The sequence below is a fragment of the Panthera tigris genome, chromosome A3, assembly GCF_018350195.1.
Source record: "Panthera tigris isolate Pti1 chromosome A3, P.tigris_Pti1_mat1.1, whole genome shotgun sequence".
NCBI lineage: Eukaryota > Metazoa > Chordata > Mammalia > Carnivora > Felidae > Panthera > Panthera tigris.
In genome coordinates this window covers 18,980,341-19,007,038 of record NC_056662.1, presented here as the reverse complement: position 1 = coordinate 19,007,038, position 26,698 = coordinate 18,980,341, and the positions used below count along the sequence as shown (strand labels likewise).

Here is a 26,698-nt window from a genome sequence, read left to right as displayed (position 1 = left end):
TCTTAGCCATAAATTATCTTTAATACTGGACCTGTTATGTAAACAACATTATTAAAAGCAATTGTGTGTGTTGGGGGGGGGGGTTGGTTTTTAGAAATAAAGGACTATCATACATTAAAAACAAGATTCCTCTTGCTAGAGTCCCTCCCCCCACCCCAGTCCCTGCTGGTTTTTGACTGTGCGTCTCTGGCCAATTTTAAGCCTGGCACTCAGGCTGGAGTGACAAATTTGTGGAAAGCCAGGGAAGATAGAAAAGCTTTGCTGTGAAATAGTAAGGGAAGTGCTTTTCCAGCCATGTTGGCAGTGCTAATCTGTACAGTGTGAGAAACATGTGAGGATAAGGATGCTTTTGGTTTCTGTTTTCCTCAGTTTCAAACTCTACCTGAATTAGAATTGAGAGAATGTATGATCTTAGGAAAATACACTGGGATTAAGTATCCATTTCTCAGGGGACCTTTTCTTAAAGGAATCACATTTAAAAGACGTTTTACTTTCGTTTTTGTGAGCTATTTGCCAACGCCCTGCCACTTATCTGCAGATCCCTATATCAGCATGTGGCGGGGGAGGGGGGACAGTTAACCTAAGTAGGTAGGTAAAGTTGAATAGTTGAGAAACGAAACTGAAGTACCACCACCATTCACGTGGGAGTCAATGTTATATAGTAGAAGCACACAAAAAATAGAAGTTGAGAGTCCAGGTTCTATCATGTACTGTGTGTCCTACATTTACTAGTTGTGTGTCCTGATTCAAACCATTTTATTTCTTTCTGGATCTTGTTTTCCATTTTGGTCAATTGTTGATAGCAGTATTGGTCTGGTAAGCCTTTCAGGTTTCTTGGGGGGAGAAGTCAGTGGAATTAGGTAGATAAAAGGTCTTTGGAAAGTTTAACATACTAAATAATTGAGGTGGTGGTGACGGTGACCTTAAATCCTAGTAGAGTGTCATTCAGATAAAGTAGAGCTGTCAGTTTTGGTAATCTTAGAATCTAGTTTAGTAGTTGCTAATTGATAACATCCAATTTGGAGCCCTAGTTTTCAATTCTGTCTAGCCCTATTATAATGAACTGTAATAATTTATTTTTAAAGATCTCATGGTAGGAAGAGGATTTGAGCTAGCCACTAAAAAAGACTGTTAAGGTCTTGACAAGGGAAGATGATGGCTAGAAAGATGACATGAGACAGCGAGAAGAGTTTTATACAAACATGGACAGGCTGTAATGTGCTTTGCTCTGGAAGGAATCCATTTTGGTAGGCCTCGGGTTAATAGAAGGTGGGATAGAAAATGGGACTCAAAAAAACAGCTTGAAGCAAAACTATTAAATGTTATTTTGCAAAGTTGGGACTTGATTCTGAAGGGAGCTAGAAGCCATTTGAAAACACTTGAGAAAGGAAGATACAGGACTTAGCCACAAATGGTATGAGGGGTCTATAAATACTTTCTAAAATTCCATTCAATACAAAGTTTTGATAATTCTCGTGATTTTGTTTAGTAACTTGTAATAGTGAGGAAATCTTCGTTTCTTAGAAGCTTTCAGAAACTGCTGGGTTCTTTATCCAGAGACAACTTTTGAATTTACCTGGAATTTTTTATTTAGCAAACGTTACTTAAGCCATAATTGCCTGCTTTCCTTGAAGGGGCCATGAATGTCCTCCTTCCATAGCTTTGAAGCTCTCTAGGCTCTCCCATAGGAATTCCCCATTGGCTGTGCTCTGCTTCCTTGAGAAATGGCCCAGTAGCAGGGATGAGTTTGTTCTCTTAGCCATTAGTGGCTAAGTCCTATTCTCAGAAGATAGAAAGCCTCCTTCTGTCCCTAGCAGTCTTTCTTTTTTGTTTTGAGAGGTGACATAACAGTGATTGAGTGCTTGACTCAAGCTAGACTGCCTGAGTTTAAATCTTTATGACTCTCATTAGAGGTATTCCTTGATGAGTTACTTTTCTGTGTCTCAGTTTCCACATCTGTAAAATGGAGATACTAATACTTATCTCAAGAGTTTTGTTATGAGGATTTAAACTGCTTGGAAGGGGGGATGGCACTGGTGCTGTTAAATTTTTTTTTTAATATTTTTTATTGTTTGTTTATTTTTGAGAGAGAGACAGTGTGAGAGGGGGAGGGGCAGAGAGATACAGAATCTGAAGCAGGCTCCAGGCTCTGAGCTGTCAGCACAGAGCTCGACATGGGGCTCGAACTCACGGACCATGAGATCATGACCTGAGCCAAAGTCAGACGCTTAACCGACTGAGCCACCCAGATGTCCCATCTGCTAAATATTTTTATTGGTGATAGAGGACAGTTTCTGTTTTCTTTAACAGATTTAAATGGTTTCCCATTGCCAACGTCCTAGCTTCCCAGAATGTCGGACACAAGTTTGTTGTTGTTTTTTTCCCCTAAAGAGGTACCAAGTGCCTTCCCGGGACAAAAGGAAAATACTTTTTCCTCCTGGCTTCTTGCTGCCATCTCCCTACTTCCACACTTCTGCCTCAGTGCCTTAGAACCCTGGTCAACCTTCTCTGTTGTCTACTCAGCTCCAGCAGGAGTCACAGACCAGAGGTTTCACTGTCACTTTAAAAATAGTGTAGCATGGGTTACTTTTTTTGGTAGAATCTGGAGATGTGGCTTTGAATCTTTCCATTTGTTCTCTTTGGCATTGCCTTTTGCTTGTCCAGGCTCTGCTAGTGTGGTGGATCTAAACCCCAGACAGACAGGGGCCCTAAGCCAAGGAGCCAGCTTCTGTACCTAGCCAATAATTGGTGCTTTCTCTCCCAGGATTCTAATGGTGAAATTAATATTTCATCCAAAAATGTGACCGTTACAGAAGTTCTAGGAATGTTAGCTACTGTCTGTATTTTGGCCTTCAGTATATCCCAGACTAAACTCATTCTTAAATTTTTTCCTTTTTTTTTTTTTTTAAATATTTATTTATTTTTGAGACACACACACACACACACACACACACACACACACACACACACACACACACACACAGTGTGAGCTGGGAGGAGCAGAGAGAGAGGGAGACACAGAATCCGAAGCAGGCTCCAGGCTCTGAGCTATCAGTGCAGACCCTGATGTGGGGCTCAAACCCACAAACCGCCAGATCATGACCCGAGCTGAAGTCAGACACTTAACCGACTGAGCCACCCGGGCTCCTCCAGACTAAACTCATTCTTAAAATGCATTTTTTTCTTATATTTGGGTTTCTTACTATGATCAGTAGTAAGCCTTTCTCCTAGTTGATGTCTCTTATGTCACCCCACTGAAATTTCTTCAGTGTTTCAGTCATCTGTTCACTGCCTCTGAATTGGCCAGTATATTAAAGTCTATTTTGTGACTTTGACGTATTGTGTCTATTTTTTTAAAGTTTATTTATTTTGAGAGAGACAGAGACCATGCTAGCGGGGGAGGGGCAGAGAGGAAGAGAGAGAATCCCAAGCAGGCTCCGTGCTGCCAGCGCAGACCCCGATGCAGGGTTTGAATTCACAAAACTGCGAGATCATGACCTGAGCTGAAACCGAGAGGCAGATGCTTATGACTGAGTGAGCCACCCAGGTGCCCCTGACATTGTGTCTATTATGTGTGGAAAAGTTGGAAGGATCAGAATAAAGATGAAGGTAATTTCTCTCAAGACAAGCAGTCAACATATGAACTCTTCTACACTGGTCAGAATTTGTATCAACTCACTATCAGTGGAAAAGATGCTGCTCATTAAGCCACCATGAAAATCAAACTAGTTTTAAGCCTTCTGGAAAAAGAGGTACATGTTAGGAAATCCTCAGTGATGATGAGTCAGTCTAACTGATCCCAGATTGGCTCCATTTATCTACCACTGACCTAATCCTGCTTCTAACCTTCCATGGCACAGCCTTAGACATGCTTCTGTATCACAGGTCTTTGTACCCCACGTGCATTTGCCACTTCAGGTAGATTCCCAGGAAAGACTGACACTGGGTCTTGCTCGTTGCCAGCACTCCTGCCAGCATGGGAGTTATGGATGAGGGGGTAGGACTCCAGTACTCTGTTCTCTGTTTTTGGACACAGGGACAGGAACAGCACCTGACAAGTAGACTTGTTAGCCTTGTGTTCAGGGATTCATAAACTCTAATTTTTAACAGTCCTAAATTGTCATCTGAGCTCACTTAGTATAAAAATCCTTACTGGCTCTCTTACATCTAAACGATTGGGAATGGAAGAAAGTGAGTTTCTTTCGGAAAGTCACATCAGTAGTTCCCATCTCATTCTGGTCTTTGGTTTAATTATGACTTATCAAAGGGGTATTACCTAGCCGGTACTTTGAATTTCCTGAATAGATTTCTCTCTCGTTATGTAGGCAGAGGAAGTATCATTGACTTTTTTCACTTTCCTGGGTGTGGCCTGGGTACTGTCAGATTGCTTTGTTGTTTGCTGACTTCTTTTCCTTGATCTCTGTTTGGTATGATAATGAACAGCAAAGCTGAAAACTGGAGGGCTGTGTGTACACTTACAGATAGGTTCCCATGCTGTGATGGCCAAAAGACCAGAAAGCCAGTTTCCTAGCGAAACAGACTGATGTTCTTTCTAGGAATTGCTTTCATTGAGAAAGAAAGGAAAGTGGAAAGGAAGATGGAGCGTTCCTAAACTTAGATTCCTAAATCAACTGTTTATAGTTTCATGGGAAGACAAAATAAGGAACAACTATCCCAAAGGTCTTATCATTTCAGGTATCCAAGATGTCTATTCTAGAAAGTTTCTCCTTGATGGTACAATAAAGTTTTGACTTGTGTTTCAAATCTCAGACTGGCCATGCATCTTTCTCTAATACCGGTCTACTTTAAGTAGTAGGTATCAATTTCGTGGACATGTAATGGTACTGATTTAGTGGAAAGTACTTTGAACTGGAGGTGGAAATACTGAATTAAATCCCAACCCTTCTTTCTAACATTGTACCTTTGAATTAGACTTTGAAACACTGACTCCTCTGTTTCTTCATCAGTCTAAGAGGATAATAAAATCCACCTCACAGGTGAGGATTGCATAAAATGTATGTGAGAATACCAAGCACAATGCTTCTTTGGAAAGTGGGAGTTTTTCTTACTGTGTGTGTGGGGGGGGGAGGTATTTATCCATAGGTATTATGGATGTAATTGTTCCAAATTTTTTGCTCTTAGGCAAAACCTTGTGTAGATGGCCATTAATTCCTCTTATAATTAATGTTTAAAAAGCACTAAAACTACAGTGCTCGTCTAATGGAATAGTAAGCTCACATGGTTTGCTGTAATGGGATTTCGTACATGTAAGCTTCTGAAGAATTCATGGCAATCTTGGCATCTTTGCTCTTTGGTTAGTCAGTCTAAAGTGGGAGAGAACTGGAAGTAAGAGTGTTAAGGGAGTCGGGAGCCGTTTTTGCACAAAGTAAAGAATAATATTTTGGTAAAACATTGCATCTTGGTAAAAACCAGTTAGGAGAACACACTAAGTGGAGGTGACATCCTTATCATGCTGAGCACAAGAAGCATGGTGGGACACTGTCACCATATGCCTCCAAGTACACTGAACTGGGCTCAGCCTTCATGAGTTAACAGAAAGTTTGCCTATGGAGAAACTTGTTACTTCATTGTGTGGCACATCTAAGTAACAACCTAATGAGAGCAACAGAGGGAGGAATATATAAACAAGTGGAAGTTGACATCATTTTCTTTTATCTGACAGTTCCTGGATCTTCCTAACCCTGTAGTCCTGTTCCTACTACTTCCTCTGTCGTCCTGGCTAGATTTCATAAAGCTTTTGCTTATTTATCACCCAAATGCCTACCTCGAGTTGAGGCTCCTTTCAAGCAAAGAGATGTGTGTGACAGAAGATGCCCTTTTGATCCAGTTTCTGTGCCTCTCCCCTAACTGGATGCCATCATTTGTTTCTCCCTTTTTGGCCTTTTATGTACCCAGGTGTGCTGGCCAAATCTCTTTAGAACAAACCCCATGGGATGAACATAGCCTAATGAGATCATTGTTGGTAAAATGTCCTTTTTCTGGGCTGAGGCTAAATATGACAGATGGGAAATTCAGTGTGTGGTGGCAGGATAGGCAGGAGCCGATGCTACCTATAGGCCTGACTGTCCCTGTCAGATGGGGTTGCTGCCAGCTTCCTGCGTCTAAGGTGGGCTCCCCAGTGCATAGCACTTGAGTTCACCCTCCTTTTGTTAACTTGTGGAATATATTGGTTGGTGCAGTAAACAAGTTTTATAAACTACCTGCCCAGCGCACTGAAGAAAACACTCATCTAGGTCATCTGATGTTCTGCCACCCTAAATATGTGATTTTGCTTATTGCCTCTTTAGTTTTTATCCACATGCATGCTTTTATATAGTTGCACTCATTTTATATATTCCTTTTTTCCATCTGTGGCCATAGGCATTGTATGTATATATCTGTAGGGCTCACAAATTATATAGCACAATAGCTGCATAACATCTTTATGCAATGTTATTTCCCAAAGAGAAACTTCCAGGATCTAGATCCTAGGGTATGAACATTTTTTTAAATGTTTTTATTTTTGAGAGAGTGCAAGTGGGGGAGGGGCAGAGAGGAGGAAAGAGGATTCGAAACGGGTTCTGCATTGACAGCAGTGAGTCCCATCAGGCTTGAACTCACGAACCCCAAGAATACAACCTGAACCGAAGTCAGGTGCTCAACCAGCTGAGCCACTCAGGTGCTCCTAGGGTATGAACATTCTAATGGCTCTTGCTTTGTAATGTCATATTTAGTTTTCCAGAGGAGCAGTTCCTTTACAGTGGTTACCATTATGTCCACAAAACCCTTTAATTTTTTAATGAATTAAAAAAAATATTTTATGTATTTTTGAGAGAGTACAAGCAGGGGAGGGGTAGAATGAGGGGGACAGAGGATCTGAAGTGGGCTCTGTACTGACAGCAGTGATCCTGATGTGGGGCTCAAACTCACCACTAGATGATGATCTAAGCCGAAGTCGGACGCTTAACCAGCTGAGTCACCAAGGTTCCCCGTCTACAAACCCCTTTAAAAGCAAGGCTTTAAACGTTTAGCACAGGATATGTCTTTGCTTTTAGCTAGGTCTTTTCTTATTGCAGGGTTTATAAGCCACCTCTGGAAGGGACCAGCCTTGGAACACCTGGGTGACTCAGTCGGTTAAGCGCCCAACTTTGATTTCGGCTCAGGTCATAATCTCATGGTACGTGAGCTCGGACCCCACATCAGGCTCTGTGCTGTCAACGCAGAGCCTGCTTCCTATCCTCTGTCCTGTCCGCCCCCTACGCTCTCTGCCCTTCCCCCGCTCTGCACGCGTGTGCTCATGTGCACGGGCTCTGTCTCCCTCCCTCCCCTTCTCCCTCCCTCCTTCCCTCCCTCTCAAAAATAAATACACATTAAAAAAAATTTTTTTAGAAGGGACGAGCCTTTCCTAGTTAAGCTAGCAGGAAACATCTACTCTGTTGGGCTGTTGTTGGGTGTACATAGTCACCAAATGCATTTTTGTGTCATTTGTTTCTACCCTCTCACCTCAGATGTGATTGCTCAGTTTGGAGCTTCCATCATAGTTTTTGCTGGTAGAATATTGTAGAAGCCCAGTCTGTATATTATTAGTCACTTAACAAAAAGTCCTGGTATGTTTAGAATGACTGTTTCTCTTTGGTTTCTTTGCTCCTTTGAAAACAAAAACATCAAACAAGAATAAAGAAAGTACAGTAGCCAAGAGCTTCTACTTGAACCTTCTGTCAGGATTGTTTGTTTAAAGCATTATAAGTTTCCATGGTTTCATGTCATCTTAGGGTATCTTGTGAGTTGATCTTGTGAAATGAACCCTTGTGGTCCCTACTCTGGGCTAACTCTTTCTTTTCCTTTTTTTCCTTTTTACAGTGAACATAAAGATTCTGAAAAGAAACACAAAGAGAAGGAGAAAACCAAACACAAAGATGGAAGTTCAGAAAAGCATAAAGACAAACACAAAGACAGAGACAAGGAAAAACGAAAGGAGGAAAAGGTACAGAACTTTCTTTCCAATGAAGAAGGAAGAGCTGTGAGATGTACTTTTCATTTTCTTTATCTACAAAAGCAGGTAATGAAAGTACCTTCATTGCATAGTAAAATCCCTTGGCCTTTGAGTGAAAAGGTCTCTGTCAGGAGACTTTGGCATCAGTCACAGTCTTAAGCAATGAAGACCAAAGCCCTTTACCACTGAATTTCACAGAACCAAATCTATCCATATCGTTATCTTACTTTAAATGGCATATGGATAAATGAAGAATGTAGAGTTTCTGGAAATGTCAGCTTTCTTTCGTGGGGAAAATAATTCTGTTTTTGGGAGAAGGCATAATGCCATGTTGGTCTTTTGTTGAATGAAGGTCCTTCCTGAGTGAAAACTTAGTGATGCTGGTGCCCTTTGTGGCTTTTGGTTCCAGCATAACCAGTACAAGCCTTCTCAAAATGGCTAGGCTCATCTGGCTACAAATGAGTGGTAAATCATTAAAAAAAAAAAATCATTTTTATTTTAGTTTCTGAGAAAATAGTGTTGGTACTTGGTAAATTCAGACAATATGAAATAGAGAATGTAATGAAAATTACACCTTCTTTCACCTCTTGCTCATTGTCCTTCATCTTTACCTTTTGTTTTGTTTTTTATTTTCTCTGCACACTGCCAAGGGCAAATCCTTGAGAGGTGGAGTATATTTATTGAGGGAGGGGGACCTGCCATCATTTAATGATAAAAAACTGTCATTTTGAAGGGAAACATTTCTTAGTAAATTGGATAATTCACCCTGAAGAACTGTAAAAAATGAGTCTTAGGAAAATGTCAAGACCTTTAGTTCACCTGTTCAGTTTTGCTAATAATAAGTCCATCTGTGATCAAGAATTGAGGCCGCATGTTCTCAAATCAGAGCGAGGCTTCTTCAAATTTAGTCCTGTCAAGGTACTAACCAGTTACTATTATTTTCAGGTTAGAGCCTCTGGGGATGCAAAAATAAAAAAGGAGAAGGAAAATGGCTTCTCTAGGTAAGACTCCTCTGCTACCGTGGCTGTTCTTTCTCTTGGCCAGCTATGCATGTTGTAGTGTTGTCTGAACTTAAATAAAATATACTGACTTGACCCACCTCTAGGTTCCCAAGGAGGTCAGTAGTGAGAGGACTTGCTCTAAGCCAATCTAAGCATTTCCAAAGTGTCATTTAGTGAAACTGACCAGCACATTGTCCAGAAGGCTATTTTCAGTGGAGAAAATTGACAGGAAGAAATTTGTAAAAATTCAGATATAATTTACATACCATAAAATTCACCCTTTAAAGGTGTACAGTTTGGGGTGCCTGGGTGGCTCAGTTGATTAAGAGTCTGACTTTGGCTCAGGTCATGATCTCACAATTCTTGGGTTTGTGCCCCGCATTGGGCTCTGTGCTGACCGAGCCTGGAGCCTGCTTCAGATTCTGTGTCTCCCTCTCTCACTGCCCCTCCCCACCTCTGAAAAATAAACATTAAAAAAAATTTCTTAAAAAAAAAAGTGTACAGTTTATTGGTTTTTAGTGTATTCACAAGGTTGTACAGCCTCCCCCTACCCCACTTTCTAATTTCAGAGCATTTTCATCACCCCCAAAAAGAAACTTCATATTCAGTCAGTAGTAATTACGGATTTCTTGAAGAAAACTCTACTCTGAATTCCTCCTTAGTAATACAGTAATCCCCCCTTATCCACAGTTTTGCTTTCTGTGGTTTCATTTAGCCACGGTCAGGAAGTAGATGATCCTCCTAACATACCGTCAGAAGGGCGGTAGTAGCCTTAATGCTACGTACAGTGCCGACATCATTCACCTCACTTCATCCTATCACATAGGCATTTATCATCTCACATCAGCACAAGAAGGATGAGTATAGTACAGTAAGACATTTTTAGTGAGAAAGACCGCATTCACATAAATTTTATTATAGTGTTTTATAATTGTTCTGTTTCATTATTATTATTAATCTCTTGCTGTGCCTAACTTATAATTTTATTGCAAGTATGTATGTATACGAATAAACATTGCATATATAGGGTTCAGTACTCTCCGGTTTGAGGCATCTACTGAGGGTCTTGGAATATATCCCCTGTGGACAAGGGGGCACTACTGTATTCTGAGGCTCATCTGTAGAAGCTTACTTGATATATGTTTTAGGGATTGGTGTAGATTTGAGTAGAGATACATGATTTCTTTTCACGAAGAAGAGGAAAATGCACTCTCGAGTTTGGTTTTCCTGTACTGTTTTTGCCATTTTGATTCTCTTCATCAACCTTAGCTCCCTAAAAAAAACATGAAAGTCCCCTCTGGTTTCAAAAAATAAAAAGTTTATGGTCATATATTCTCATTTGTTCTATTGAATGACAGAATGGTTTTTCTGAGAGTTGGTGGAAGGGTTTGCATATTAACTAGAGCACAGTGTTGGGGAATTTTGCCTCCTTGGAACTTCGAACTTTCAGTTTCGTTTGAGAACAGTTTTGAAAATTCTGCTGTGTACTCTGAGTCCATAGACTAGGAGAAACAGGTGCCCTCTTCAGGCACATTTTGTAACTGTTCTAGGAATGCAGAATAATGCAAGTCAAGAAGCATTAGAGCTGAAAGCCTCCCTAGTTGTTCTGATTTCTCACAGTGAGTACAGGGTAGCTATTTGCTGCCAAGAGACCACCTAGGACTTTCATTAAACTAACACTAAGATACAAATAGACTCTCTGGACTTGGTGTGTAGTCCAGGATTCAGTTTCAGAAATTCCATGTTAGAAGATCAGGAACACAGCCTTCCAGGCAGCCTTCCATTCACTTTGCCAGACTGCTTGCTAGCTTGCAGGGTTTTTTTTGTGGACCAATCCAGATGCTTTACTGGGTGGAACACAGTTTTACAGTAAATTGTTTTACAAGTTCTTCCTTCAGGCCTAGTAACCCTTCCCACATGTTGTTAACTTCACCTGTGATAGTACTAGGATCTAGCATTTACTTAACTAGTTGGGTGAATGACAGTGTTTCTTTCCTTCTGGTGCAAAGTGTTTGGAGATACTGGACTCTTGACACTATGTTAGTAATTTCCGTGGTGAGGAGAAAGCAGCTATAGAGATTGGCATTTGAGGAGTGTGCAGGTATAAGGAAGAAAAACTGATCTCTTTAAACATTCAGATTCTGTTCCAAGCAAGCGGATCCAGTATCCTTGGGGAATTGTGGGGTGGTAGCATTGAAACCCTGTGAATATCTTGAGTGTTCTTGGCAGCTGACTCTGGATACTTATCTCTTGGACCCCTTAGAAACAGATGGTTTCATGTTGGGAGGCATTCCCTGTACTGAGTTAGCTTTGTTGTTGCTTCTGTCTGTGAACTGTGAGGTTTTGCTGACTTATGCCAGGCCAGGGAACATCCCAAGGTTTGGTGATTGCTGGTCCCATGGTTTTGTGTTTTTTTTTTTTTTTTTTTTTAACTTGTTCCTTCCTCTTTCTGGTTCAAAATAGTTGTCTAAGAGAATCATCTTTTTGTATTCAGAAGGCAAAAAGTCTTAACAAAAATAGGGCAAGGCACTCTCCTGTGTATAAAGTAAGTAAACTCTGGGAGGAAGTTGAACGATGAATAGATTTGGCTTGGAATGGCTGCAGTTTGTTGTCATTTAGCATATGCACTTCTTTTGTTGTAATGTGAGCTTAGTTATTTTTCCATGTAACTAAGGTTATTTTCCATTAGAATCTTAAGATACAAGTTCGAGAAATAAATTTTTATTCCCTTCCTTATAAAAGCTGTATTTAGCTTTTGGTACTAGAATAATCAGTTCGCATCATTGGTGGGTTTAGATACATGTTCATGTTGTGGTTTGGGTCATGCTGGCAAAGACAGCGAAGATGCAGTAGGAAAGAATACTGACTTAGATTAAGGAGTCCTGATCCCAGATTTTGATATTGCCTGTTCACCTGTAAAATGGCGGGCAATACTGTCTACTTCACAGTAGATACTTCTGTTCTACTTCTCACAGTAGTGAGAATTAAGTGTAAGGAAGTGAAAACCTTTATAATTTGTACAAGTGCATGTTGTTATCCTTGTATTAACTACTTCTCAGTGAGATGATTTATCCCTACTTTGCAGTACTTAACATTAACTATAGACATTCCCAGTCTCATTAACTAGTCTTTTTTCCCTCTTCAGTCCACCACGAATTAAAGATGAACCTGAAGATGATGGCTATTTTGCTCCTCCTAAAGAGGATATAAAGCCATTAAAGAGACCTCGAGAAGAGGATGAGTGAGTATTTCTTATTCCTTGATTTTTGGAAACAAAAAAGGATTTGTTTAAACAGTAAATGCGATGTATGTCTCTCCAGTTTGCAGAAAAATGGCATTGATTGACTTTAGTCATTTGGAATTTGTGATTAATGGTCTGGGCAGCTTAGTCATCTTTGATTTATAAATGTAGGCTTTGCTAAGCAAATAAGTAGTGTACCTGACTGATGCTTAATGCAGAAATATTTATCTTTTTATTATTTTTTCATATTAAAAAGGTAATGCCTGTTTATTGTACAAATTTCAAATAATATAAAGTTCATCAAGAACATTTAAATTATTCAAGTTACTTTAAATTTATTATCTCCTACCACAGATAAGTTTTCACTGTTAAAGCAATTTTTCCTAGGTTCTGTGCCTGTCCATGCATTCTAAGTGAAGTTTCAGTGTATAGAGATAATAAAATTGCTCTTAAAACAATTATTTGAGGCTTGTGTGTACCTCTTTCTCAGATTCAGTGAGGTTAAGTTCTACTCATTATAATTTCAATCTTGAATAGCTTCTTATACTCCAGGAATCTATAAAAGATTTATGATAGAAAGTGGGTGGAAAGGGAGGAGGGAAAATACTTGGTGAACTCATTTGTATTCACTTAGAATGCATATAGTATTTCTTTCCTCCCCTTTCCAGGTAGGTATTACTTTGTGGTAGCTGTTGTTGCGCTGGGCATTTGGTCCCCAGACTTTCATCTTCTGGTGGTGTCTGTTTCTGTAGATAGCCCTCCATCCCCCATCTCTTCCAGGCTTGTATATAATATAAATGTTTTGTTCTATGTAGGACTATAACTGTTAGTCCTTGTTAGGCGTTCTTGACTTTCTCCATTCCTGTTCTGACTGTGGAATCAATCCCCAGCCAAGAATAATAGTCATGCCTGCTTTGGAAGCCTCCAAGAGGAGTTTGGAGGTCCTGATCCTGTTGGTGAGAACTACTGAGTCAAAGTTGTGTTAATTGCATATTCATGTTCCCCTTTGTAGTGCTGATTATAAACCTAAGAAAATTAAAACAGAAGATCTCAAGAAAGAGAAGAAACGAAAACTGGAGGAAGAAGAGGTTAGTAAAGAGACTGTGGCCCTTGGAGGCTTGGGTTTGGAATAGGGAGTTTTCCATAAAACAGCTTTTGAAGGCAGGTGAGTTTTAGGAATTTATTGGTCTTTCGTAGGGGAACTGCTAAGAAAGACGTGTAACAGTTGCTGTGGCACTGCAAGTTTTAAGATCTTTCTTAGCCTTCGTGGGTGACTGCCCATAGCTCTGCTGCTAGCTGATGTTCTTGGAGAAAGTACACCATCTTCATACCTGCAGAGGAAGTGTTAACAAGAAATCATACTTTGGCTTACAACCTAGAAGAGTTTTCCCTAAGAATGCTTTTTAGTGCTCTCATATCTAACAAAGCTTGCTCATCACTTACTTAGGGTAACTCTCCGTGTTTAAAGGTCTTTAATGGGTGCCGCTTGGACATAGGATGCAATCCAAGCTCTTTACCGCAACTCCTCCAGATCTGGCCCCTGCATCTGGTACCTCCCTTCATCTTGTGCCTCTTCTCTAATTTAGCTTGTTCCAGACACACTGAACTCCTTTGTTTCTTTTCCACACTGGATTCTTTTGTGCTTCATGGCTTTGTGTAGCACATGCTGTTCCCTCTGTCTGGAACACACATGCTCTTCCTCCCTTCTTCTCCTGGCTTATCACCTTCCTTAACATCTCAGCTCATCACAAGTACTTTTCTAGGGGTTCGGTTTTATGCTTGTAGTAGATTTAAAATAATATGGTCCCTTCTTTTGACACTTCCTATTTCTTATACTAAAGAGTTATTATTATTAGCAAGTAATTCAAGTGAAAGATGTTAGAAGATCACAGGAGTCTTACATCTTGCATTCTCGGAAGGGGTTGAATGAGTTCTTGGCTCTTATGCTGTGTTTGTGGTTAGCCATGGTCATGGGCAAAATGGATTCACAGGTATTAAGTCACTAGCACATCAGAGTATGAGCAGTAAAGATAGTAATAGGAGCAGTGGGTTTTAAGAGTAATCTATTATAGTAGTAGTAAAATTTATAATAATTAAAATTAAACATAATAGATGCTTACTGTGTGCCAGACACTATTAGTGCTTTAAATGAATGATTGATTTCATTTCATCCTTACAATCACCTTTAAGAGGTAAATACTGCTACTATCGTCTCTCCATTTTACAGATGCAGAGACTGAGGTATAGAGAAGCTGAATCATTTGTTTGAGTCCTACTTACTACTAAGTAGTAAAGCCAGGATTCAGTCCCATGCACTCTGATTCCAGAACCATTACACTAGCTACCATGTTATCTTGTCTCCTGCGTGTCTTTGCTGATCTTTTAACTCCACGGGAGGGGAGAAGAGTCTGAAGTGAAATCACATTAAGATTATTAATGAGAAGGAGAGCCATAGAGAGATGATCAGGTCCTAAGTTAGGAAACTGGTTTTCCTGACTGCTAGCCCGTTCTTAGCAGTGTCAGCTTATGAGCACCCTCTCAAGGAATCGAGAGTGAAATGCTGAGTGGTTGTGGTAGTCACCCCACTTTTGTGTAGATTATCAGTACAGACTAGTGGGTAAAGAAATACACACAACTTTAGCTTTTCCATGCTTTCTGTACTTTAGGCCTTTGCTGCACTAATGTAAAATAATACCTTTTTCACAGTTTAGAAGGAGGTAGTAATAACTGCTTTAAACCGTTTGGAAAAAAGGACGCTTAACTTTATTTTTAATTGTCCTTTTCAGCAACCCTCTTCCTACAGGGGAGGAAAAAAACCACACCGGCTGAAAGACCTAGAGTTAATACACAGTCTTATTATGGCCAGTACCCTAGATGGCAGGAGCAGTCCTGAAACCTCACTAACTGGCTGTGGTTTTTTTTCATTTCTGGGAATTGTTGGGAAGTCTCTTGGTGACTGATTATCCCATTTTGAGGCTTGAAAACATACAGTGTAGCCAGTGGTTTCTTGATGGGACCATCTGCATGCGTGTTCAGAAGCTGTAGGGAGAACGTCTTAACTGAAAAACATTTCCCTTTCCTGTGGTGTGTTTCAGCCTAAATAGTAAACATTATCTGGATTATATGATCCTCTAGTACTTTCTCCTCCCAAACATACATTTATATTCTCCATTCCTATTTTAAAATAGTTTGGTATCATAGTCCTTCCCCTTCCTTCTACCCCAAAAATCATTTGCTTTAAAATCCTGAGTTTGGGGTGCCTGGGTGACTCAGTTAAATGTCCGACTACAGCTCAGGTCACGATCTCGCGGTTCATGGGTCCGAGTCCTGCGTCAGGCTCTGTGCTGACAGCTCAGAGCCTGGAGCTTACTTCGGATTCTGTGTCTTCCCCTGTCTCTGCCCCTCCCCCACTCATGCTCTGTCTCTTTGTTTCTCTCTCTGTCTCTCCCTCTCTCAAAAACAAATGAACATTAAAAAAAGAGTTTTTAAAAAATCCTGAGTTTATCCTGATTGTTATATCCTGTCATGTAGTCCTAGAATGTTTATATATTCCAGTCATTCCCATGAGTCACACTATTATTTTTCTGGTAATAGCAGCTATATAGGACCTTGAACAAGCGACCAAACCCTGTTTTGGAGTTTTCCTTGATTATAACTGGAAAAGGTCAAACTGTCGATAAAGGTCTTGATTCAAGCCCTGCCATTCTGTAATTGATTTTAAGAGGACTCAAAACCACCTTTCAGAGCTACATAAAACTTGCTGAATAAGAAGTTATCTTGGATAGTTAGGACAAAGGAAAATATTCTTTAAGAGTTTAGATCCTGTGGAGCAGGACCCCTACCTGTTGAATAACACACTTTTTACTGGATGTGTGTATTTTGAGATTAATCTCCTGTGTTACTGAGTTGTATTTGTTTATGTTTGTGCCACAATGACAACTCATCTAGGGTCACAGTTCAAAGAAGAGCCATAGAGAAATACATTACTGTACTAGGAATTGGTGATCATTTTAGGACCTCTCAAATACTTGTTTACTGCCTCGTGACTCTATATGCAAGCAACAGTGATAGTTAATATTCCCCCACTAGACTCCACCAGGAATTTCCTTTCAAATTGTATATAAGTGTCTAATACAAGGCCTATACCCATTATTTGATGGTGTTGGGAGAGGTTTAAAAACAAGTGAGGGTAATACATTGGGATTACTCTCTATTAGCAGTGCTCTCCCAAACATTCCTCTGAGGCTAAAAAATATACGTATAATTTCCTAGACTCTTCCATGCATGGTGAATGTTTTTAACTACTTTCTTAGGTAATCATTTGTCAGGGAATTTTGGGAAATACTGCTCTAGAGAAAAGGACCAGTAAATTTTCATTCATTTATTAAATTGAGAGGATTGGATTTAGGAACCTCTCCACTTGTAATATTCTGTGGTTCCAGTTTTTCTTCCTAATGGCCCCTCAGAACTACTTCTAAAAATGTGATTGGTACTTACTTAAGTGCTTTCTCACCATGTTTCTTTGTAGGATGGTAAATTGAAAAAACCCAAGAATAAAGATAAAGATAAAAAAGTTCCTGAGCCAGATAGCAAGAAAAAGAAGCCGAAGAAAGAAGAGGAACAGAAGTGGAAATGGTAACATGGCAGCCCTGGTTACAGTGTCCACTCTTGGGTTCCACGGCCTAACTGAACAAAAGTGTTATTAAAATTTAATAGCCTGATATTTGGAGGAGGAGGAAAGTACTTAAAACCTTTCCAGAATAACATGCTGAAATAAGTTTTCTAGGTCCTAGCAAACATCCTAGTGAAAGCATTAACTACGTTTCAACGTACTGGTTGTCAAAATTTGGTCCCACCCTGGAACAGAATGAACTACAGAAGGAGAGAGAGAGAGAGAGAGAGAGAGAGAGAGAGAGAGAGAGTGAGTGTGTGTGTGTGTGTGTGTGTGTGTTAGAGGAATTGGCATATGAAGAAAGTTGCATTTAAAATGATAGAGAAAAGATGGATTATTCTATAAATCAGGTTCAGGAAACTGCCTATTTATAGGTTTAAAAAATAACCTCCACAAGAAAATCTGGATGAATATTTTATAATTGTAGAATAACGAAGACCTTTTGAAGCAGGATATATAACCAGAGCCATAAGGAAGAGATTTATAAAATTGGTCTATCGAAACTAAAATGTTGCATATGGCCGACAAATTCATGGCATTAAAAACAATCATAAGGGAAAATACTTGCAGAGGACTGAGATTCTTAATATGAAAAAAGGTCTTTTAACATAAATATGAAAGGAACGGTCTTAGAAAAGTGATCAGTAAAACATCTTAGGATAGGGGAAAAGAAAGATGCCAAGAACAATAATCAATGATACATCTTTTTGTTTAATGTCTTTCAGATTAGGAAACAATGCGTATCAAAATATCTAGGGTTGTAATTAAGAAAACAAGTGTCATCGACAATGGGAGTGAAGATTTAGTCTTTATGGGAGGAGTAGAGTAGTAACAGGGTACTTCTGAAATGTGTTTAGGTGGGAAATTTTATTTTTTAATAAATTTAGCTATTTAGAATTTTGAAGTAAACAAGTATTTTTAATACTGATATGTTTTTTAAGCTATTTATTTGAGAGGGAGAGAGAGCACGAATGGGGGGAAGGGCAGAGAGAAAATCCTAAGCAGACCCCATGCTTGTCAGTGTGGAGCCTGACGTGGTGCTTGATCCCACGAACTTGATCTCCCATGAGATCATGGCCTGAGCCAAAACGAAGAGTCGGACGCCCAACTGACTGAGCCACCCACGTGCCCCTAATACTGATATTTCTTACAACTTTTTTTAATTTTTTTTTTTTTAATGTTTATTTATTTTTGAGACAGAGACACAGCATGAGCAGGGAAGGGGCAGAGAGAGAGGGAGACACAGAATGTGAAGCAGGCTCCAGGCTCTGAGCTGTCAGCACAGAGCCCGACGCGGGGCTCGAACTCACAAACTGTGAGATCATGACCTGAGCCGAAGTCGTCGGACGCTTGACCGACTGAGCCACCCAAGAGGCGCTCCTCTTACAACTTTTTAACTACTGTATAATTATATATAATTTATAGTTGTGTTGAAAAAAATTTGAATGATCCAGAGGTGTACAAGTTAGAAAAAAATGAGTTCTTTTTCCCATTCTCGTTTTTCCTTTCCAACTCTGAAGTAACTACCATTCATAGTTTGGTGTGTAGAGTTTTAGACCCACTAGTATGCGTTTCCTCTGTGGCTTTTGTAATTTGGAACAGTAATCTCCCCAACACAGCATGTCTGAGGAAAAGGGAAGGATCAGTCACCAGGGAGGTGACTGAGAGGAGCAGAGCTAAAGTGGCAGAAATGCTCAACACAGCTATGTATTTGGCATAGTTGGTTTGAGCATATGTGGGGTTAAAAGGAAAGTCTAGAAACAGAAAGTCACAGAGCAAAGGAATCCTGGGCCAGAGTCAGGAAACAAAAAGATGTGTGTTTTTATTTTCTTCAGAGTTTTTCAGAGATAGACTGTTGACTGTTTTAAGATAAAATGAAATGATTATGTAAATTAGGGGTTGTTATTAGGAGTCACGAGAATGGTGAGGTAGTGATCAGTTAAGTGTTTGCTGAACCAACAAGTTTATTTCCTGGTCATCACTAGCTCCCTGCTGTCTTCCCCCTTCCTGTGGAGCCTTGGCTTTTATTGGGCCCTGAAGCAGACATTCTCTTGTCCTGGTCCAGCCTTGTATGTGTGGAATTAGATAACCCTTGAAGAGTGTAATAGTCTAATTTTGCTTCTGTGGTTGAAATCCTTATCAGTGTTGCCACACATTAATCCCGAGAGACCATGACCTTTGATTTTTATATTCTTATTTTGGTTTAAGTGGGACTGCTTAGTCTTTCACTGAAGATGGTTGGTTTGGGGGTGAGCTGTCTTTACTATAGCCTCCAATGCATGCTATCCTCATACATTGTTAAATTTTGTGCTTTCTTAAGCACATTGCTTGTTGGCACACTGTAAGTTTTTAGAAGTAGAGAACAAAAATGATTGGCCTCTTAACTGATAGCTTGCCCGTTCTTCCTTTCATGGTAGGTTGCGTACTGTACTCTGAAGTCAGTTTTCTAGTCCTCAGTGTCTGCCTGCCACTGGCAGCATAGTCAGGGACCTTAAGTGGAAGATACTCTCATTTTTATTATTCCTCTTGGCATCCCACTGAAAGTGTTACACACTTCACCAGGCACATATGAAGAACTTTTTTCTCCCCCACCCCTCTTACCCACCCCGCAAAGTCTGCAGACTTGTTAATCTTGCCGAAAAGAAACCAGAAAAACTTTGATCTTTATCTTCCTCACTTTGGTAATTGTGGAGAGGGGAAAATGGTTCAGATCCCCTCTGGGTTTTATTTTTTCACATTTCCCCCATACAAACCATGTTACAAGTGCTTGTGGTATGCTCAGGCTTGTCTGTGAAGACCTATTTACCCAAGAGCCCCCCTGTTTTTGAGGGTTACTCTTTGTAGGTGTATGGGGTTTCAGTTCTTGAGTTAAACACACTTTTCTGTCAGGACTGACCTGTCGGAACAGAAGTCCCATGTTTGTTCTAAACAGATGATTCTTCACAAAAAGACCTAGAAACTGGGTGTTCGTTTGCTGTATTAGGTATGACTTTAAATGGAGTTTTCAGTCTTTTTCAGCAAAGGCAAAATGCTGTAAGGATTTAGGATTGTAATGTAAGGAATTAGTGTTGAAAGACCAGGACTCAGAAATATAATCAGTAATAGTGATAATTAAATTTATGGAATATGAATTGATACTCTCCTCAAACCAGAGAAACTGTCCTTGATTCCAGAGATTAGCTTCAAGAAAGCTGTAGTAACTGAGCTTTATTTCTGAAATTTTAAAAATTACGCATTTACAGTGTACTGTGAGGTGCTTCTTAACTGCGAGGGAGCTTGATTTCACACAGCACATGGATGTTTACCTTCCTGTCTTACATACATTTCTAGCACATTTCCACCTTCCCCTTTTCAAGCGTATTTTACTATCCATTGGTACCTACTTTGAATTCATAAGTCAAGTCTGCCATAAAGAAGTCATTTTGGTGTCTAGGTACATGTTTTTCTTAATTTTATTGGTGAGCCATTGATGTAGGCCTAAAAGGGCAATACTACTGTTTTCATATTTACAGTAATAGTTGTTGATCCGATGATATCAGCCTGTTGAAGGATATGGTCTCTTTCTGTTTAAACTGAGGTTTAGTGTTGAGTGATTCACTGAATCTCTTATTTTACTTAAATGGTAGAGAAGTTATTGTGAGTCCTCAGGATGAACATGCTGGAATAGGAAGAATTATAAAAACAGTTTGGAGTCTTAATTTAAAAACCACTGGAGGGCGCGTGGGTGGCTCAATTGGTTAAGCGTCTGACTTCGGTTCTTGGTTTCATCTCAGGTCATGATCTCACAGATCATGGGATCAAGGCTAGGGTCAGGCTCCACAGCTGGCAGTGTGGAGCCTGCTTGGGATTCTCTCTCTCTCCCTCACTCTCTGCCTACCCCTCCCCTGCTCATGCTGTCTCTGTCTTTCTCAAAATAAATAAATGAACTTTAAAAAAAAAAAAAAAAAAAAAAAAAAAAAGAACACCGGAGTTGGGGTACCTGGGTGGCTCAGTTAAGTGTCTCACTCTTGGTTTTGGCTCAGGTCTTGATCTCACGGTTCGGGGGATCCAGCTCCCCTGTCAGCCCAGAGCCTGCTTGGGATTCTTTCCCTCCCTCTCTTCTCCTACCCTTCCCCCCCCAAACAACAACCACCACCACTGGAGTTGATGAGAAGAATGGAACCGAGTCCCAGTATAAGGGAAAACGTGGTGTTCTCAGTCTCCTCACTGTCACTCTGGCAGTGCTGCACATAGGTTTCTTGCAGTTGCTTTCATATACATGCCTACACACATAATACATATATACGTACATGTGGATTTTTTTATGATTTGGAGAGTAACAGACTCTGGGATTTGGATGGGTTCCTGCATCTAAGCCTTTCTGTGCCAGTGTCTAGTTGGGAGATTCTGCCAGTTTCGTATGTAGAAGTGTTAGGTTGGTTATTGAGGATCTTCGATGCAGTGCTCCTTCTAGATTTAAGATTCTGTTAAATCTTTGAGGTTTTTTTTTTTTAATTTTTAGTTATAAAATACAAAAACCTAGAATTTGCCATATTAACCATTTAAGTGTGCGGTTAAGTGGTACTAAGTACATTCACATTGTTGTGTAACCCTTAGCACCATCCCATCTATCTCCAGGACTGTTTTCATCTTACAAAAACTGAAACTCTCTCTCATTCCCCTTTCTCCTGGCTCCTGGTAACTACCTTTCTGCTTTCTGTTCTTTGAATTTGATTACATAACCTTATGTAAGTGGAAATATACAATGTATGGCCTTTTGTGACTGGCTTATTTCACTTAAGAAAATGTCTCCAAGGTTCATCTGTGTTGTGGCATGTGTCAGATTGTCCGTCTTTCCCAAGGCTGAATAATATTTCATTGTATGTATAGACCACATTTCAATTATCCATTCATCTATTGATGGATCCTTAGATTGTTTCCACCTTTTGGCAGTTGTGCATAGTGGTGCTATGAATGTTGGAATGGAATGTTGCTGTGAATTTGTTTAAATATCTGCTTTGAATTGTTTTGGGTATATTCCTAGGAATGGAATTGCTGGACCATGTGGTAGTTCTGTGTTTAACTTTCAAGCACTCATTCACTATACTGCTTTCCACAGTGGCTGCACAGTTTACATTCTCACCAACGGTGCACAGGATTCTAATTTTTCCATATCCTCATCATCACTTGTTATTTTCTGGTTTGTTTTTGTTTTGATGATAGTCATCCTAATAGGTGTGAGCGAAATCTCATAGTTTTCTTTTATATTTCCTAATGACTGGTGATGTGGAACATTTTTTTTCAGATGCTCACCAGCCATTTGTATATCTTTGGAGAAGTGTGTATTCAGGTCCTTTGCCTATTTAAAAAAAATATTTTTTTAGCGTTTTTTTTTTTAAATTTTTGAGACAGAGACAGAGCATGAGCAGGGGAGGGGCAGAGAGAGAGAGGGAGACACAGAATCGGAAGCAGGCTCCACTCTCTGAGCTGTCAGCACAGAGCCTGACGTGGGGCTCGAACTCACGGAGTGTGAGATCATCACCTGAGCTGAAGTCGGATGCCTAACCAACTGAGCCACCCAGGCGCCCCTCCTTTGCCTATTTTCTAATTGGATTGTTTGTTGTTTTTATTGTTGTAGTTCTTTATTTTGGATATTAATCCTTTATCAGATAATAATGCTTTGCAAATATTTTCTCTCATTTGTGGGTTGTCTTGTCACTCTGTTGATTGTGTCCTTTGATGTGCAGTTTTTAACTTTGTAGTCCAGTTGGTCTTTTTCTTTTGTGGCCTGTACTTTTGTTGTCTTAGCTAAGAAATCATGGCTTAATGCAGAGTCATGAAGCTTTTGCCCTTCTGTTTTCTTCTACAAGTTTTATAATTTTAGCCTGTTTGTGTCTCTGATCCATTTTGAGCTTATTTTTGCATATAGTGTAAGGTAAGGACCCAATTTCATTCTTTTGCATGTGAATGTCTAGTTTTCCCAGCGCCATTTGTTGAAAAACCTACTTATACTCCATTGAATGGTCTTGGTACCCTTGTCAAAAATCATTTGATCATCTCCGTTGACTTTGGTTTTATAGTGATGCTCTTTTTACAGTAATTTGGTATGTGTAATTTTTATTTGATGTTTCTGAACTTCGTTTAAAATATTGGAGTTAGGGGCACCTGGGTGGCCCAGTCAGTTGAGCATCTGACTCTCAATTTCAGCTCAGGATGGTCTCACAGTTGTGAGATCGAGCACCACAGCAGGCTCTGTGCTGGGCACGGAGCCTGCTTGGGATTCCCACACCCTGCCCTTCACTGGCTTGTGGGTGCGCTTGCTATCTCAAGATAAACAAATACTTAAAAAAAAAATAAGGGGCGCCTGGGTGGCTCAGTCGGTTAAGTGTCCAATTTTGGCTCAGGTCATGATCTTGCAGTTGCGCGTTCAAGCAGAGCCTGGAGCCTGCTTCAGAATCTGTGTCTCCCTGTCTCTGCTCCTACCCCTCTTGTGCTCTCTCACTCTCTCACAAATATATAAACATTTTTTTAAAATTATAAAAAACAAAATATTGGAGTTGGAAAAAATATTGTAGTTAGAAGATGATAAATAATATGCATAGTTAGCCTTTAGGAGTATTCTGTAGAACTTTAGAGCTTTTTAATTTTAAAGTAGAAATAGTGAAGATTAAAATTTATGAAGTTTTAAAATATCCTATTCTGAGGCATCTGACCCTCGATTTCGGCTTAGGTAATTATCCCAGGGTCATGGGATTGAGCCTTGTGTTGGGCTCTGCGCTTGGCCTGGAACTTGCTTAAGGTTCTCTCCCTCTCTCCCTGCCTCCCCCCCCCCCTCTTTCCCTCTTTCTCCCTCCCTCCCTCCTCTTTCCCTCCCCCCCCCCCCCCCCCCCCCGCCGCACTGTCCCACTCCCTCCCTCCCTCCCTCTCCCCCATTGGCACTCTTTCTCTCTCTCTAAAATAAAACAAAAAGTAATAATAAAATATTCTATCTGTAAGACAACTGACTCTTAAAAAAACAAAATGGTGATGATGGTGAGAGGGTCTAATTCAGAAAAAGAAAGACTTTGAGACCAATCAGCCAATTTCAATTCATGATCCTTAATTGGACCCTGGCCTATAAGATACATTTTGAGTATAATTGGGAAGTTTTTAGTATGGTCTAGGTATTAGAATGAAGCTAATTTTGTTAGATATGATAGTATCATAGTTATGTGAGAGAGTATTTTTACAGGTGAACTATTTAGAGGTGAGGTATCATATCTGCAGTTTACATTGCTGAAATGGTTCAACAATGGTTGAACCAATGGTTCAACATACATTGCTGAAATGGCAAAAAATAGGAAACTTAGCATAATATTAGCAGCTGTTGAACGCAAGTGATGGGGATATGGTGTTCCTTGTATTTGTCTTTTTCTGTATGTCTGATCATTTTTAAGGTTTTTAAAAAACTCTTTGCACTAAACTTTACATTCAGTTAGTTACCAGTGTCTGTTAGATAGCTCTAGGTAACCTATGAGTACCTTAAACTCAGTACCCCAACTGAACCGTTATTTCCCAGTCTTCTGTTCCGTCTTGCGCTTTCTTATAGGGTTGTTTTTCCCTACATCTTCACCTGGCATCTACCTCTGTCATGTATACCATGGTGGTAAAACAACTCTTCCATTTCCATATCTCCCAGTTATTGCCAAGGTCCTTGAGTTGGGATCCCTTGTATCCAGTCGTAGAACTGAACTGTTGAACTGTATTTTCCTGTGTTCACTTGAGTATTCCATTTTATTTATTGTGAGTGTTGGCTTTTTGAAGGTGAAGAATACTGGTTCTCTTGATCCAGGTCTTGAATGTGGCGCCCAGAGTTATTTTAGAGCATCAACCAATTGAACGATAAATTCTTTGGGCATTTAAAAATGACACTTTGTATACTGGGTGATCACTGAACGGTGTTATACTTTATCTTTTAAAGGTGGGAAGAGGAACGCTACCCTGAAGGCATCAAGTGGAAATTCCTAGAACATAAAGGCCCTGTTTTTGCTCCACCATATGAGCCTCTTCCAGAGAATGTCAAGTTTTACTATGATGGTGAGTTATTCCAAGGTTGTCTAATTGTTGGCCAAGAAAAGAGCCTGCTTCTACTTAGGAATAGAAAACGTGGAGGGATCTTGTGCTATATAATCCTTTTTGTTTATTTCATTTTGTTTTATTGTCATTGTGTGGTTTGGGGGAATGGTCATCAGGTGTTTACTTACCTCTTAAAGGCTCATTTGGTGATGAAGGAACTGCCTTGAGAAAAAGGGACTGTTAATGTTTTAATTACATGGTCCCCAAAAGTTCCCTCCACATAGCTTACAGCACTTGGTCCCCCAGTTAAATGTTTTTTATCTGAACTTCATTTCTGAGAAGCCACTTTTTGCAAGATTTATTAGAAAAGCCTTACTTGAATGGTAGTATTTTACCTTAGCAATGTAATGCAAGCTGATAAGCTGCTCATCATGAGAAATAGTACTAGTATTCAGTTGAAGATTAGTCAGCCATCAGCCTCTAGGTAGGGCTGGTCGGTGTCAATCACTCTGTACATAGCACAACAATATGCCTTTACTATATGTGCAGTCAGATTTCATAGGCTGCTGTAAAGAACTGCCCTGCCTACGCGCTTCTCTCAGAACACTCAGAGTTTTCCATTAACTACCATTGGTGTTTCTGTCCTTGGGTTGAAGAATTGAAGAGTACCTTTGACATTCTTCTTGTTTGCAGTGTAGCACTGTGCAGATGGGAATGTTCAACTGATCTCCCTCATTCCAAGAGTTCTATCCATTAATGGCTAGAGCATTTTCCCCCAGACCCTTACATGCTTAAGATTTGCTAGGTGGATCTGGACTCATTTAATAGATGCGGAATAGTATTGGGTGGTTCTGAACCAAGGGGTCTCCTGACCAAACTTTGAGAAATACTGGGCAGGAAAACTACCTAAGGGCATTAGTGGTGAACACACTCAGGAAAATTCTCGTACATCTCTTTGTCCGCCAGTAATGGCCTTAGGACCACAGATATTTATAGATAAAGGTAGTAGTTTATACTGGGTCTTGCAAGTGGGGGACGTGTCAAGCTTGGCAAGCTGGAATTCATTTTTTATTCAGTGTGCCTGTGTTAGACACCAAGACCCAGCAATGGACAATATTGACCAGGCTCTCATTGCATGATATTTGCAGTCTACCAGGACCCTATAGCCTGAATGACAATTACTTGCATCATATAAACATTCTGACTTGTGTCGACCAGAGCACACAGGACACAGTTCTATTAGCTCTCATAATTGGTTACTTAAATATAACTCCAAAGCCAAACTCCAATGAGGAAAAAGAGCCTAGAACCTTGGAAGAAGACAATCCTAAAAGGCCATGTATTTTGTAGCTCATGTCTGGACTTACCAAGAGCTTTAGAAAGCTCAACTAGTAAAGCCCCATTTTGAGGTTCAAAATGATTTGAAGGAAAGCTAGATTCTCTAGTCTCTGGGTTTCTCTTTTTCAAGATGGGAAGCCAAGGCCTGAACCAGTCATCACTGGTCACTGTGGTCCTTTCCTTCATTCTTGGCCAGTGCTCCATTATAGGAGCTCCAGCTGTATCATTTTCTCAGTTGGGTTTCTCACCGGTATTTCTTCCCTTTGATTACGTAAACTCACAATGTGCAGTAAGTTAGGATGTTGTATTTGAATTACTGGTCCAAATTGATACTGTAAGTCCTGCCTGCTCTCTAGGGAAAAGAATTCTCAGACTCCTTTGGAACTGCCAGGGAGGCAGGGCACCCGCTTGCTGAAGCA

At 40.1% G+C, this 26,698-nt stretch overlaps 1 protein-coding gene across 1 annotated transcript in view; it reads left to right on the top strand.

Moving 5' to 3' along the window:
• Window positions 1-26,698, top strand: part of TOP1 (DNA topoisomerase I) — a 95,042-nt gene that overhangs the window by 37,426 nt on the left and 30,918 nt on the right. Inside the window, exons 4-9 of the mRNA XM_042980399.1 lie at window positions 7,861-7,984; window positions 8,939-8,994; window positions 12,140-12,235; window positions 13,248-13,323; window positions 16,764-16,870; window positions 24,847-24,962. Of these exons, the coding sequence (XP_042836333.1) occupies window positions 7,861-7,984; window positions 8,939-8,994; window positions 12,140-12,235; window positions 13,248-13,323; window positions 16,764-16,870; window positions 24,847-24,962 (575 nt within the window). The remainder of the gene's footprint in view (window positions 1-7,860; window positions 7,985-8,938; window positions 8,995-12,139; window positions 12,236-13,247; window positions 13,324-16,763; window positions 16,871-24,846; window positions 24,963-26,698) is intronic.